Below are 16394 nucleotides of genomic sequence, written 5' to 3'. Positions count from 1 at the left end.
ACACTCCAAGCAGGGCTGCAAAGCCACAAAAGTTGGGGACCTCTGATATACAGAATATCTTTTTCTTGCAAGTGTAAAAGTAATTTATCTCTGTTTACCTGTGGCTCCCTCTCATGTTTGCTGGGATCTTTTTCATAGCTCTCCGCATAGATTCTAAGGGTGGCTTGCACATGGCTTGAAGCACTTAATCTAAAGATGAGTCTGGAAGCATCAGTGAATATAATCCTCAACCCCTGTAGAGCAAGTAAATATTGTAAAAGCATGGACACAGAATTCTTGAGAACAATAATTTGCTAATGTAAATGTTACTATACTGTAGCATTTAAGAATTGATTTGCAACAATAACTAATTTTATTATTCAACAGAAGAACATAATTTTCATACTTATTCTATATATCTGTACAATTGGAATTGTTTGACTTGTCTGCTAATTAAAATAGAAATGATTCGTGTTATGCTTACTGTTTGGGTCTTGGAGATATTTTCCATTAATAAAATTGTCACATTTATAATTGCAAAAGTTAAAAATAATGCACATTTCTATTTCCCTTCCCATGTTTGGAATCCAAGCAAATCTCCTTGTTGCTGCTGGCAGTGAAGAATAAAGCAAAAGATTATGCAAATTCTCAATTATCTTCCTTAGTGTTGTCCTGGTTTTTACCAATTATTTCTCTTTCAATGATGTCATGTTATGTGGAAAAAAAAATCTTCTGGACATACCTGTCTTTTGGTCACAGTGCCATCTACGGGATCCACATATTCAAAGTTAGTTGCTTTCTGCACAGTGTAAACATGGCTTCCAACAGCAAACTGTTGATTAGTGAAAGATTTGTCAGTGATCAAGGCTTCCAGGTCTCTCATTATGTAGTATGCCATTCTAGGATCCAGTGCTTCATAATCAAATCTTACATTGCAAAAAAGAGAAGAAATATGTGAAAAGTTCATATGTATTATTTATTTATGAACTCTATTACGGCTGCATTTATATGACTTGGCAGCTGACAGTTAATATGGGATAGAAACAGAATAAAAACAAAACCTGTAATTAAACATGAAAACATAAGAAGTATCAACCAGGTTTTCCACAATAGCTGAGAAACAGCTCACCCACACTATCAAGTCTCCAATTTGATGGGGGGAGGGTGGACTAGATGGCCTGCAAGGTCCCTCCCAACTCTTGTTAAATCTGTTAAATTTTGTTGGCAAAGCTAAATTTTAGTATTTTGTGGACAGCCAGAGGTTTGGAGAAATCTTAGGGAGGTGGAAGGATGTTCTGAAGAGTGGGTGCCATGTCAAAAAATTAGAAATGTAATACAAACAAGTCAATTTTATATCTAGCCAAACACTTAGGTCTGAATCTGGTTCTGTGGGACACCTGCTGTAGTCCTTATCTACAGTGGTGGGTTTCAATTTATTTTACTACCAGTTGGTGCATGCTCGTGCGATGTTTCTGCACCGGGTGGCCGGAGCCTCCCACCGCTGCCACTACTGGTTCATCCAATCCGGGGCAAACCGGCAGAAACCCATCTCTGCTTATCTAGCTGGGAACAGATGAATGAAAGTTTTGCTAGTTTGGAAAATAGTGGGAAATCCATAGCTATATATTATATTTATATTGCCAGCTGATGCATCCCACCGATTTTACCAGACCTATGGTTCCAGGTATGATGACATAAACCAGGGATGTCCAATCTTAGCAAGTTTAAGACTTGTGGACTTCATCTCCCAGAATTCCTCAGCCAGCCATATAATTATGGGAGTTGAAGTCCAGTTTTAAAGTTGCCAAAATTGGACACCTTGGTATAAATGACACAACTACAACTTTAATGTCATAATTATGGGACAATTTAGTTTGTTTTTTTTTGGTTTTATTTGTCATTTATAGGCCGCCCTTTTCCCTGAGGGGACTCAGGGCGGCTTACAATTCGTGGGAAGGAGTGCAAGACAAAACATAAAATATGTGAATAAAATAAAATAAAACAGTAAAACACAACATTCATTCAACATTTGGGTGGGGCGGATTAGGATCTTATCCCCAGGCCTGACGGGATAGCCAGATCTTAAGGGCTGTGCGGAAGGTCTGGACGGTGGTGAGGGTACGAATCTCCATGGGGAGATCGTTCCAAAGGGTCGGAGCTGCTACTGAGAAGGCTCTCCTCCGCGTAGTCGCCAGTCGGCACTGACTGGCGGATGGAATTCGGAGGAGGCCTAATCTGTGCGATCTGATGGGTCGAAGGGAGGTAATCGGCAGAAGGCGGTCTCTCAAGTACTCAGATCCACTACCATGGAGGGTTTTATGGATGGTAAGTAGCACCTTGAAGCGCACCCGGAGATCAACAGGTAGCCAGCGCAGCTCACGGAGGATAGGTGTTATGTGGGCGAACCGCGGTGCGCCCACAATCACTCGCGCGGCCGCATTCTGGACTAGCTGAAGTCGCCGGATGCTCTTCAAGGGCAGCCCCATGTAGAGCACATTGCAGTATTCCAGCCTAGAGATCACAAGGGCTCGAGTGACTGTTGTGAGGGCCTCCCGATTCAGGTAGGGCCGCAACTGGCGCACCAGGCGAACCTGGGCAAATGCCCCCCTGGTCACAGCTGACAAATGATGGTCGAAAGTCAGCTGTGGGTCCAGGAGGACTCCCAAGTTGCAAACCCTGTCTGAGGGGTGTAAAATTTGACCCCCCAGCCTGAGTGATGGAACATTGGCCAAATTATTGGGAGGAAAACACAACAGCCACTCGGTCTTGTCTGGGTTGAGTACCAGTTTGTTAGCTCTCATCCAGTTCTTAACGGCCTCAAGACCCCGGCTCATCACGTCCACCGCTTCATTGAGTTGACACGGGGCGGACAGATACAACTGTGTGTCGTCCACGTATTGATGGTATTTTATCCCGTGCCTCCGAATGATCTCGCCCAGCGGTTTCATGTATATGTTAAATAGTAGGGGGGATAAAACCGAGCCCTGCGGCACCCCATAAGTTAGGGGCCTCGGGGACGATCTCTGCCCCCCAACCAACACCGACTGCGACCTGTCCGAGAGGTAGGAGGAGATCCACTGCAAAACAGTGCCTCCCACCCCCACCTCCCGCAGTCGTTGCAGAAGGATACCATGGTCGATGGTATCGAAAGCCGCTGAGAGGTCAAGGAGAACCAGGATGGAGGCGTGGCCTCCATCCCTGGCTCTCCAGAGATCATCGGTCAATGCGACCAAAGCGGTTTCTGTGCTGTAACCAGGTCTGAAGCCGGACTGGAAGGGGTCAAGGTAACTAGCTTCCTCCAAGGACCGTTGAAGCTGGAAGGCCACCACCTTCTCAACAACCTTCCCAACAAAGGGGAGGTTGGAGACTGGACGGTAGTTGTTAAGAACGGCTGGATCCAAGGATGGTTTCTTCAGGAGGGGTCTCACCACCACCGCTTTAAGTGCGGCGGGGAAGTGCCCCTCCCAAAGGGAGGCGGTAACGACCGCCTGGATCCAGCCTCGTGTCACCTCACTGCTGTTGGCAACCAGCCAGGAGGGACACAGGTCCAGTATACAGGTGGAGGCACTCACAGCTCGTATGGCCTTGTCCACATCCCCTGAGGCAACATCCTGGAACTCAACCCAGAGATGGTCTGCCAAGTTATCCCCCTGTGTCTCGGCTGGATCTGCAGAGGTGGAGTCCAAGTCCGACCGAAACCGAGCAACCTTGTCCGCTAAGAACTGGACATACTCCTCAGCCTTACCCTGTAGGGGGTCCCCCGCATCCCTCCTATTTAGGAGGGAGCGGGTTATCCTAAACAGGGCGGCTGGGCGGGACTCAGCGGACGCAACCAAGGTGGCAATATATGTTCTTTTAGCTGTCCTCAATGCACTGATATATTCCTTGGTGCATGTTGTCAAAAGTGCTCAGTTCGATTCGGACTTATCGGACCTCCACAAGTGCTCTAGGCGTCTCCTCTGGCGCTTCTTCTCCCGGCGCTCCTCGGTGAACCAAGGAGGCCTCCGGGATCCGCCGACCCGGAGGGGCCGTAGTGGCACAATCCGGTCAAGAGACTCTGATGCCGCCAAGTGCCAGGCAGCAACCAGAGTCTCTGCCGAACTGTGAGCGAGAGTATCAGGAATAACCCCAAGCTCCGTCTGGAACCTCAAGGGGTCCATAAGTCGCCTGGGGCGGAACCACCTGGTCGGTTCCTCCTCCCTATGGTGGGGGTTTGGCCTCCGGAAGTCAAGCCTCAGTAGGCAGTGGTCTGACCACGACAGTGGTATGATCTCATTACCCCTCAGACCAAGATCACAAGTCCACTGCTCCGAGAGGAATACGAGGTCGAGCATGTGACCCACTGAATGGGTTGGGCCCCGAATTACCTGGGTCAAGCCCATGGCTGTCATGGAAGCCATGAGCTCCTGCGCTCCATCAGAGTGTTCACCGAGCGAAGGCAAATTGAAGTCCCCCAGAACCATAAGCTTGGGGAACTCAATTGCTAGCTCGGCTACCGACTCGAGGAGCGAGGGGAGGGCTGCTGCAACGCAGTTGGGAGGCAGGTACGTTAGCAGCAGACCCGCTTGACCCTTGAGGTCCAACTTCACCAGCAGGGACTCACACCCGACAAGCTCCGGAGCAGGGATCCTACGAGGTGCTAAAGATTCCCGGATAACGATAGCCACACCGCCACCCCTTCCCTGGGCTCTCGGCTGATGAAGCACCTTACATCCGTCTGGGCACATCTCTACGAGGGGGACTCCTCCTTCCGTGCCCAGCCATGTCTCAGTAATACATGCCAGGTCTGCCCTCTCGTCTAAAATTAAGTCCCGGACGAGGGGAGCCTTGTGAACAACAGACCTGGCATTTAGCGACAACAGCCTGAGACCAGGGTCCTGATTACTCACGCCATCTGACCTCGGAGTGGGACTCATAGGGCCGGAAGGAGGGATCAAGATCAACAATGTTTATCTATTTCATGATTTTCCTTTTATAATAAAATGCAAAAAAAAGTTCAATGACATTAAATAATACATGGAAAAAACATCAACATTCTCAATATTTTTTTAGCTTTAGAATCCCAATGTTGTCTGGGTTTGATTTTTTGGGAATATGCTGTTATTCATTTTTAAAATGTCTGAAAGTAAAACTCCATATGTGGGCTATAAATTAATAGCACACAAATTCCATCTGAATGCAGTTCACTTTACAATGATTACCACTTTTCCATGCTGCAGTAGAAACCAATATTGTAGTTTTTGCAAAAATTGAAATGATGGTTTGTGGTTCGACACACCCACACTCATAATTGTAATTACTTTCATCATTATTTCTAAAGGTATAAAATAGACGTTGTAAAAACTTGAATTAAAATAGCTATTATTCTGCTGATAACTCTTCACCTGCAATAATAGTGACGGCCAAATTTTGTCCAGTGATCTCTAACAATTTCCTCCACGCCCTGCTTTCGAGCTGCCATAATTGAGAGCCAAATTAAAACAGCCCAAAGTCCATCTTTCTCTCGGATGTGGTCAGATCCTATGGAAAAAAGAGTAAACATATTAAATGATAAGAGATAATATCATTTGGATTGGAAACAGAGATGCTGCTATTCAGTGAATTGCTCAACTTCCCAAATATGTGAGAATATTTTTACTATATTAAAAGTACAGTAGGATTTGGAAAATTTGAGTTTTTTCTTATGCAGCATACATAAAACAACAAACTCAACTTCTTCAGACTGGTCCCTTTCCTAATCCTTTATTACACTTATTGATTGCATTTTAAAAATTCCATGCATTTTTTTACAAAAAAGAACAGTTTATCAATTAATTAGTATACAACCAGGTATATACCTCGTATGGTATGGAATCCCACAACATCCTCCCCAGGTGAGCTAACCACTTTATTTGCTGTTTTTGTATGTATTTGTATTTGTATGCATAATGTTCTTCCCAACCTCCAAAATGTTTCATATAGAATTTAGCAAGTTTTTATTGTTTGGGGTAAATGCCAATATATTGCTAATATAGAAACAAAATCTTTTTCTGTTGTATCAAAAAAATCTTCTAGACATCTTGTATTTGCTTTTGCTCAAAAAGTTCAGAATTAACAAAGGCTAATCTGATGTGGATATGGTGGCTCAGTGGCTAAGATGCTGAGAAAGATCGGCAGTTTGGCAGTTCGAATCCCTAGTACTGCGTAACGGAGTGAGCTCGCATTACTTGTCCCAGCTTCTGCCAACCTAGCAGTTCAAAACATGTAAAAAATGCAAGTTGAAAAATGGGAACCATTTTTGGTGGGAGGTTAACAGTGTTCGACATTTAGTCATGCCCACATGAACATAGAGAGGTTTTGGACAGTGCTGGCTCTTCGCCTTTGAAACGGAGATGAGCACCGCCTCCTAGAGTCGGGAACGACTAGCACATGTGTGTGAAGGGAACCTTTACCTTTACCTAAACTGATGTACAGAGATTTCATTAACATATGAGACCGGATAAGGGTGAAGGTAGATATTCGCCACTATTGCAAATATGAGACTTGAGTCTATGTTTAATACATTCAACAGAAATTTATTTGATAGTGTTTTTAGAGTTGTGAAATGGAGTAGGTGCTGTAGTTTAACAATGCAGGAAGTCCTCAACTTACAACAGTTCATTTAGTGGTCGTTCAAAGTTAAAATGGCTCTGAAAAAAGTGACATGACCCCTTTTCACAGTTACAACTTTGTAGCATCCCCATGATCAGATGATCAAAATTCAGAATCTTGACAACTGGTTCATATTTATGACCATTGCTGTGTCCCAAGGTCATGTAATCCCCTTTTGCGACCTTCTGACCAGCAAACCCATTGGGGAAGCACGATTCACTTAACAGCCGGGTTACTAACTTATCAATTGCAATGATTCACTTCACAACTGTGGCAAGACAAGTTGTAGAATGGGGCAAAGTTCACTTAACAAATATCTAAATTAGCAATAGAAATTTTGGGCTCAATTGTGGTTGTAAGTCAAGGACTACCTGCATTCAGAAATGCTTTCAGACTATTAATCTTACCAGTGCCAAAACTTTCTTCTCCACAGAGAGAGCATCGACCAGAATCCATCAGATTTGAGAAGAACCTCCAACCTGCCGGTGTTTCATATACAGGTACTTTCATTGATTTTGCAACCCTAAAAAAAAATACAACATATTTTATTGATATACTATAGTTTTTTGAATATATGGATATAGAATTATGTAAATGCATTCATTTTAAGTAAAGCCATGGATTAAAAACTGGATTCAGGTTCTGTACTAAGTGCCACTTAGTACAGTTGTTTAAAAGAAGTATTTCTTAGAAGAACAAAATGCTATATTCCCCTGAAATTTTTTCCCCTTCAAACATTTTTTCCCAAATAATTTGAAGTTTACAAATATTGTAAAGTAGCAGATGTTGTAAAAAGGGACAAGTTAGATTTTCAGTAATTCCCTTTTTAAAATTTTCTGTTCTTTTTTTCTTTTTCAGGTATTTTAATCTTTATTAAATTTTCTTTATTTATCTAATTATTTTCTTTATAATGTCTCTCTGTGTGTGTTGGTGATTTCCAGGCTTTCAATTGCATTAAATGAGAATAATCAAACACAATTAAATTTTACTTAGTTATTCCCCCCTCTCTTCCTTTGTCTCTCTCACACACACAACTTTAACATACAGATACACAGATTAACTGAAATGCCAGTCAGCCTCATGTGCCTTTTTGTTATAATCAATATCTCTAGTATATTTTTCTCATTCTTTCAATGTAAGAATCCTTGAAATAATTTCAGCTATCGTGCTTGACTATACAATTCATTTCCAACTTACACAATTTATGATTTACAATGTTTACAACATCAGCAAACCAGGTTGTGACACTGCCAGTACTAGCATTTCAAAGAGCAAGGTTTTATTTTAAATCATGACCTAGGATTTCAATGGAAAGTAATTGAAAAACGCTGCTCTATTTCCTAGAAATCAGGATATAATAATGTCCACAAAATTAAATTATAGATTACATATATATTAGCTGAGGAATTATTTGGAATAAGTACAAATATTTTAACTTTAAATAAGATACTTTAATTTATGTGTAATTAGCTCTGGTACAAGATTTGTATTGTGAGAGAAAATTATGATCATTGATTTAGTGCAACTTGAAATTCAAAATGTTAGCTAGCTATTTCCATCCAGGAAGCTTGTTTTCAAATTAATCTAAGATGAAGTGTGCAGTCCTTTTTGTACCATTTTTAATGCCAATAATACCCAATAATTGCAACTTTCAGATGTTTTTCATACACCAAAATAGCTATAATTGCTTGTTACTTATGTACATAAAAATGCACATATTTCCAGAAGAATATGTTTTGATCTTGATGAATAAAGCAAATAGTTTTTTGTATCTTTAGAAAATTTAATTTAATTTACTTTGTTATTTTCACAGCGTGTTTACAATATAAAACAAAAACATTAGCATAAATTTCACAAGTGCTACCATATCTGGGTTGCAATAAGCCAGATGACCGCTAAATAGCGCCAAACCAGTTTACAATAACTTTGCTGCCTTAATAATGATTGTTAAAGATTTGCAGCCCTACAGTAATAAGGAAGTCATAAGCCTATCGTAGCCCTACAGTAATAAGGAAAATATTGTAGAATGAATTTGCTTTATTCTCTTCCCACAGACATAAATTTTCAAACTGTTGCAGCTTTCCACAGTCTTGGCATTTAATTCCCTAAATCTGAAATGGAGAAGGCAGTCACAGAGAATCCCCAAGCAAACCAGCTAAAATAAATATCCTCTGCCCCCCCAAAAAAAACAAATTCAAAAAGTCAGTACAAAAGACATTAGGAGTGAAACATGAAAGTAGTATCTATTCAAAATAAATATTATAAACTTGACATACAATGCCTTGCCAGCTTTAAAATCTCTTGTTTGTTGAGTATTACTATATGGTTGACACATTAACAAACAAAATTAACTTAAGGTCAGTGGTGGGTTGCAGGCGGTACGCCCCAGTACGGGTGTACCGGAGCCAGCCCGGAGCACCGGATATCGTTCCAGTATGGTGCTCCGGAAAGCCCACCCAGCCACCCACCCTCACTACTTACCTGTGCTTTAAGCCTTTGCCGCTTCCATGCACGGTGCATATGGCGCCTGCGCGATGTTCCACCCAACAGTTGGAGAGTCGCAGAGGCTTGCAGAAGCATCGCAGGCAAGTACGACGCATGTGTGCGCTGCACGTGTGTGCACGCAAGCCATGTGCGTGCATGTGGGTGACGCCGGGGCAATTCCAACCGTACCAGTTGGAACAGAATCCGGAACCCACCACTGCTTCAGGTAGTCCTCAACCTATGACCACAACTGAGCCCAAAATTTATGTTGCTAAATGAGAAATTTGTTAAGTGAATTTTGCCCATTTTTTATTCTTCTTGCCACAGTGGTTAAATTAGTAACATGGTTGTTATGTGAATCTGGCTTCCCCATTGACTTTGTTTGTTGGAAGGCTGCAAAAGTTGATCACAGGACCTGCAATGGTCATAAATATGACTCAGTTGCCAAGATATGAATTTTGTTCAGGTGACAATGGGGATGCTGCAATGGTTGTAAGTGTGAAAAACAGTCATAAGCCACTTTTTCAGTGCCTTTGTAACTTCAAACAGTCACTAAATGAACTGTTGTAAGTCAAGGACTACCTATACATTATGTTCTAGGGGACCAAGCCAGTGTGGCATTCAAAAATTGTGACAGAAAACATCCAACATTCCTATTCCTTACAATATCATAGATTATCCTTCTGAACAGATGGGAATACATTTTTAATAGATAAGATCTCTGGAACTACAGAGAGAAATATATTGTCTGAGTTTTTTCATAGTTAGAACGTGATGGTTCATCTAATTAACTATGATTTGTTAAACTATTCACCCCAGATAAGTTGCCGTTACAATATAAAATATCAAATTAAAATCATTACAGGATAATATTATTCTCTTTCATGGCATATTAGGCAACCTGTGGCCTATTAGGTCATCCTTTCAGAGATATTTTCTAGATAGAGAAATAAAATGCAGTGGGCATAGAAACAATGTCCAACTTCTTGAAGGCTTCCCCACTGAGGTTCCCAAAAGGAAACTCAGCGAGAAGCCTGCAAGAAGTTGGGCATTGCTTCCATTTCTGATGCTCTTTTGAACCTTCATGGTTATTAGAAATCCTTCTTTAGAAGATCAGCAATCTTCTTCCCTCCCTTCCTTATCCCTCTTATCTTCCTCCCTCCCTCCCTCCCTCTCGCTCTCTTTCTCTTCCTCCTTAGAATTCCTGCCATCTTTTTCCATTTACTTTGTCTATGGTAAGCTTCTAGGGAGAAAATCAATGGGAAAAATCAGCAAAATGTTGCAGGCTGAAGGCCAGCAGTCAGGTAAGTCACTGCTGCTTTGTGGGGAAGGGAGAAAGGAGGTGCATTGGGGTGTGATCCAGCAATTGTACATGGGACTATATAAGGAGTGGTGAGGGTCAGGGAGGATATGCAAGGATGTACAAGGTGTACCACATGGTTGAGGAAGGTGCAGGGGGCGGGAGGAGCATGAATTGGGGAAATGTACAGGGCTGTTATAGGCCAGAAAAGGTACACTGGGTTCCTTTCCCCCTGTTTCTCCTTTCTTCTCTATTCTTCCTTTCCTTTTTTTATTTCTTACCCTTTTCCTCCCTCCCCATTCTGTACATTAGCCCATTTGAGGTACCTTGTTCCCCCTATGATACATTATTTTGCCCTGTTAAATGACATGGCAATGAGAGTTTTAGTAGTATACAGATAAATCAGTGATGGGTTGCTAATTTTTTTACTACCAGTTTGGGCATGCTCGCTCGTGCAAGAAGCATGCGCAGAAGCATCTGGGCCGGGCCTCCCGCCGCCACTACTGCTGGTTCTCCTGATCCAGGCTGAACCAGGAGCCACCCACCTCTGAGATAAATGTGTAAAGAGACCTATGAAATTAAAAAAAAATGATTTGAAAGAAGAAGCCAGCTAATTTTACTGGGCCAAGAAATGGAAAATGTTAAAAACAGTTTAGTCAAAGAAATGTACTTATCTTCAAATGTACTTAACCCTCGAAGTTTCAACTGTTTGATCTTAGGTCAAAAGGAGTGTAATACAGAAGATTTAAGAGAGTTTTATGTGATATGTTCCAGAACAGAATGGGAGTATAACCAAGAACATATGTGAGAGCAGTACAGAACCATGATAAGGCATTTGACAATTTTTGCAGCCTGCATATTTTTTAAATACTTCAAAAGTTACTGACGTTACTATAGAATTCAGTGAAGGTTTTACCTCAAAGTATATGCAAAGACAGCAGTTTATTTTGTCAAACTTTGCAATAATGTGTAAGCCAAGACACAAACCACAAAAATGCTATCTTGTATGAAGAACTTGGATGGTAATTTTCTCTGTTGTTCTGGAGATCTTATCTAAGATTTCTCAACTTAAAAAAAACCCAACTCTTTTCCTTTCTATTTGAAGCATTAATCCCCGGACCTTGTACTTTTCATATGATCCTAACAGTAAAAAAGTGGCAGGTCTATGAAATACATGTTTGGTTTCTGGATATTTTCACTCTGCAGGCACTGACTTCCCTTAAAAGGCATCAAGTATATATACCAAGAGTAGAACCAAGCAACTGCCAATATCCCATATATGGTAAGCACTGCAGCTGCTACTCCCATTATTTTGGATTTATGTGCAAAAAATAAAATAAAATAAAATAAATAAAACTCTGGAACTGCAGCTTTGACCTAGCAAACAGATAAAAAGGATGCTTCAGAAAGATAAGAAACAAAATGACTAAATGGCCTTCTTGGATAAAATATCACAGAACTGGAAGAGAGTTCAGTAAATCAGTGTTTTTCCAATTGCTTTCTTACATGTCTACTGATGGCTCAGCTAATTCAGACTTGTAAACAAAGCCACATGCTAGAAACTAGTTGTTTAAGAGAACCAGATATAGGCTGCAGAAATCTGAATGATTGTTAGAAGACAAGGGAGGGCTCATTTCTTTCTGTATATTTTTGTTGCCATTTAATATTTGGCTGGATTTTCAGAGCCCAGACCAAATAATCTGCACATTTTAAATGCAGCATATCCATTATTTCAATTAAAGAAATCTTACTTTATTTTATAAATTGCATCCACGACACTGCAAATAAATCTATTTGTTCAGTTAAAATATTCACTATTTTGAAAGATTCCCTGACTTCAAATGCAGGGGTCCGCATCCTCCAATCCGTGGACTGGCACAAGTCCAGGGCATGCCAGAAACTGGGCCAAACAAACAAGTGAAGCCCCAGACACAGAATGCAATTGGCACACAAAACTACGTCCCCTCCAGTCCTTAGAAAAACATCTCTCCACAGAACCAGTCCCAGGTGTCCAAAAGGTTGGGGGCCACTGTTCTAGTATATTTCTATAAGCATTTCTCTATTTTATTTCATGCATATGACCCATCTGTCTCACCAAAGCAACTCTGGGTGGCAAAATACTTCAAAATTTAAAACAGTGACATCAACAATTATAAGAACACGCATCACATAATCAAAACTAAAACCTCAGAATAATAACAAATCCCAGGGGCTGCACATACTTTCCAACCTCCATACCAGAGCACTGCCAAGTCCTGAAAGCTTTCTGAAGGCCAGCAGATAAGGGGCCGTTCTGATCTTGGGTGGAAAGGTGTTCCAGAGGGCAGATGTCATAACAGAAAAGAAACACTTCCTGTATCCTGCAATATGTCATTTAATTTAATTGAGGGAACTGAAGCACACCACTGCTGCCAGATATAATAGGGCAGGTAATGGCAATTGGACAGAGACAGTCCTTCAAGTATTTTGGCCCCATGCCTTTATAGGTAACCACCAGTGCCTTTTGTTTGTTTCAACACAAACCCATTATGGTTGAATAAAGTGAACCCCTGCATAGTAAAAAAAAATTGTAACTATTCACAAGCAGTTTGAAACCAATCTATTACAATTTTGCTACCTGCAGATCTTTCTTCACATCTGAGTTTTGTTGATTGCTTGTAAATCTAGTGATCACAAGAGAATTTCATGAGCACATTGATTCTTTCACTTTCTAGATGACCAACCAAGAATGCAACATGGAACATACAAGCAGTGTCCCACATCCTGAGATGTCATCAGTCATGGAAGATGAGAAGAATGAGAAGCTCCTTACTCCTGGGAATTAATAAATCACTTCTCTCTCCCAGTGCTATGCAGAAAAAACGAACAGATCTTTTAGAAAGAAATGATGCACCTTCCTTTTTCCAGGTATTTTTTCCCAGTTGTAAGAAATTTCCAACAGCAGAAGTGAAACAAAAGCATTTGGGGGAAGGGACTGCAAGGAAGTCTATTGCCTCTTCCAAGGCCCATCTACTTTTAAAACTGAATTCAACACCCTTGTGGTTCTTTTTTATAGCCAATTAAATCTGTGTTAACAATGAACTATTACAATTTATACCAGCTTTCCTGGAGATTCCCTGAAGTATTTATTGCTTGTTAATAGTGTATTTTCAGAATACTTCATTTGGCTAGTTCCTGGAATATTTTCAGACATATTTTTCTTCAATTTAGTCCCTGAAGTCACGGAAAATTACAATTGTGCCAAGGCAGCATTCATACAGTGTATTCTCTCTAATTCAAGTCAGATTGTTTTTGTACATGAAATGTTTAAGCAAAAACATATACCCATCACATGACTTTCTTTTGGAATAAATAACATGCAAAGTAAAGTAATGGAGTACAAAATAATAAGCAAAAGAAACTAAAGACATGCAAATACAAAAAAATGCATTGCTGAATCTAGTTATGCCAACATAGTTATTATACCTCTCCATATATTCGTTCTACCCACATTTGCATATATTAATTATAAATTCACTTTTTCATCTTTGGTAGTGGACATTCTAACAAGGTTAGGTTTAGTTTTTTTGCCACTTATGTATAACTCACAATCCTTCATACCATTTTTCCTATCAAATGTAACTACCTTGGTCTTTGTTATATTATTTTTCAAAGGATTAGTCTTTGGCTAAGTCTTTGGCACCACAACCATTCTTATATATTTTCCATAAATATTTTAATAACCAAGGGATGTTATATAACTACTCACTGCTCAAGACTGTTCATTAAACATTTTGTTTAGCATCTTGAGTGCTTTACTTTCATCATATATTGCTCTTACCACATTCAACAAGCACCTTCAATTCTATATTTGTGTGCAACATTCCATAATTCAAGACTATCACCATTTCAAACACTTTCTCTTTAAAAAAAGAGAACTATTCTTCACATTTAAACGTTTTTTAATGACTTGCTGAAGTTCAAAAAAACAGATCTGCACGCTCTCTGCAAAGCATAAAGTTGCACTGTACTTTCCAAATTTTGCTCATATCCATATGTGCACAGCGCACTTCTGGCACTTGCACGAACAGACCATGATCAGCGTACAAGTAGCGACGGTAAGAGCAACTCACCACTGGTTTAATGTAATTATCTGATTCACAAACCACCCAATCAATAAATTCTTCCAACCTGCTGAACACACATAATTTATCCAACCCACCCTATCCTTAGCCTAATTTAGTTTGTTGCATAAACCATACTAAAAAATTATAAACTTAGGCTTAATATAGTGGCCAGGTTTGTATAATCATTAAACTAAAATTAAGCTATTATCCATTATAATATTTGAACTGTGTATCTTTAGGGGATTAAAAACAGTATTTTCAGATCATGGCCCTTCATTAGAATTCCTACCATGGGAAGTGGATTAAAGAAATCCCTTCCTTCCTTCCTTCCTTCCCTCCCTCCCTCCCTCCCTCCCTCCCTCCTTCTGCTTTTCGGTATCAAAGGTTCAGTCTAGGACATGAAGGAAATGAAAAGAGGCCCAGGTCTCAGAGGAAGGCTACTGAATTAAAACTGCTCTAAATTCCCTGGAATTAATAACAAAATGGACCCCGCTGTTTACGAAGCCATTTGATTAGTTTTTGAGAAAAGTCATTAAAAATATTCATTTCACAACAGTCTTGTCATATCCAAACAAAAAGAAAGGATACTGGGAGGAAAAAAGCAGTGCCAAGTTAGACATGTCTGTGTAAATAATGATAACATGGAAACTTTCTTTTTGGTGGTGGAAGGAAAATATTTTACCCTTAGAAGAAAGGAGAAAAATAACTTTGAGTTCCTCAGAAATTCTGACGACTGAGCTCAATAGTACAATTTGTAAATGAGTTTTACCAAAGTCACTTCAGCAGAGCTAGTCATCTCAAAACAAAAGGGGAGGGCCATTTTGAATGTTTTCCTCAACCCCTCTGGCATACAAAAGTCCCAGTTAGTGACACAATTATATAATTGGAGTTAGTGTTTGATTTCTGGATAAGTTTAAAATACAAACTAAGCCCATCAAGCCCATTAGGGAATAAATAGCCCCAGTGTGCATGCTCTTTAAGGAAAAATGCAAAATCCATGCCTCACTGAGGATCAAAAGTTTGGTCAACAAATATTGTTCTGAGCTTATTCTAAGTCTTGAAAAATGGAGGTTGCAGAGAGTTTACTAGCCAGGGATAGTCCATCCCTGCCATAAAGTCAAACAAGCTAAAAGCATCGGGCACTGAAGAAAGGGTTGAATAGACTACAGTGGGCCCTCGACTTACAACCATTCATTTAATGACGATGCAAAGTTACAACTGCATTGAAAAAAGTGACTTAGGATCGTTTTTTAGACATGGCCTTTGCAGCATTCCCCTGTTCACTGGATCAAAAATTGGGGGCTTGGCAACCTGTTTATGACAATTGCAGGGTTCTAGGGGTCATGTAATCACCATTTGTAACCTTCCTTTTTAAAAAAAAGCTTTTTATTTTGTTTATGCAAACTTCACATCTTTGCAACACATTACACTTCTTTTACATATTTGTTGTGATTATTTTATCTGTACATATAGGTCTTGTAGAACTATAACTTTATATATATGTACATTTATATTATTTCATACATCTTTTTTCTTCATTCTATATTAAGGTGACCAGACGTCCCGATTTCAGCGGGACAGTCACACTTTATAATAATTTGTCACGTGTCCCGGGGCGTTTTTAAAAAGTCCCAATTTTTCGGGAGGGCGAGCTCTGATGTGGGCAAAAGAAAAGTCCTTTCCTTTGCCTGCATCCCGCCCGAGCTCTGATGCGGGCAAAAGAAGGCACTTTAATCGGTGGGATGCGTGCAGGGAGGAGAGGAGATATTCCTCCCTGCGCACAGCCCACTGATTAAAGTGCTTGCTTTCGCTCGCCCGAGCTCTGATGCGGGCAAAAGAAAAGTCCTTTCCTTCGCCTGCATCCCACCCGAGCTCTGATGCGGGGAAAAGAAGGC

At 40.6% G+C, this 16394-nt stretch overlaps 1 protein-coding gene across 1 annotated transcript in view; it reads right to left on the bottom strand.

Moving 5' to 3' along the window:
* The window catches only part of PGM5 (phosphoglucomutase 5), a 64268-nt gene that overhangs the window by 15000 nt on the left and 32874 nt on the right, over window positions 1-16394 (bottom strand). The window contains exons 7-10 of the mRNA XM_032214596.1: window positions 7017-7132; window positions 5364-5499; window positions 722-905; window positions 99-233 (exon numbers count right to left, since the gene is read on the bottom strand). Coding sequence (XP_032070487.1) covers window positions 99-233; window positions 722-905; window positions 5364-5499; window positions 7017-7132 — 571 coding nt within the window. The remainder of the gene's footprint in view (window positions 1-98; window positions 234-721; window positions 906-5363; window positions 5500-7016; window positions 7133-16394) is intronic.

Source organism: Thamnophis elegans, chromosome 3 (assembly GCF_009769535.1).
Source record: "Thamnophis elegans isolate rThaEle1 chromosome 3, rThaEle1.pri, whole genome shotgun sequence".
NCBI classification, from domain to species: Eukaryota; Metazoa; Chordata; class Lepidosauria; order Squamata; family Colubridae; genus Thamnophis; species Thamnophis elegans.
The sequence above is the reverse complement of the archived record's forward strand: the minus strand, read 5'-3'. Positions and strand labels throughout refer to the sequence as shown.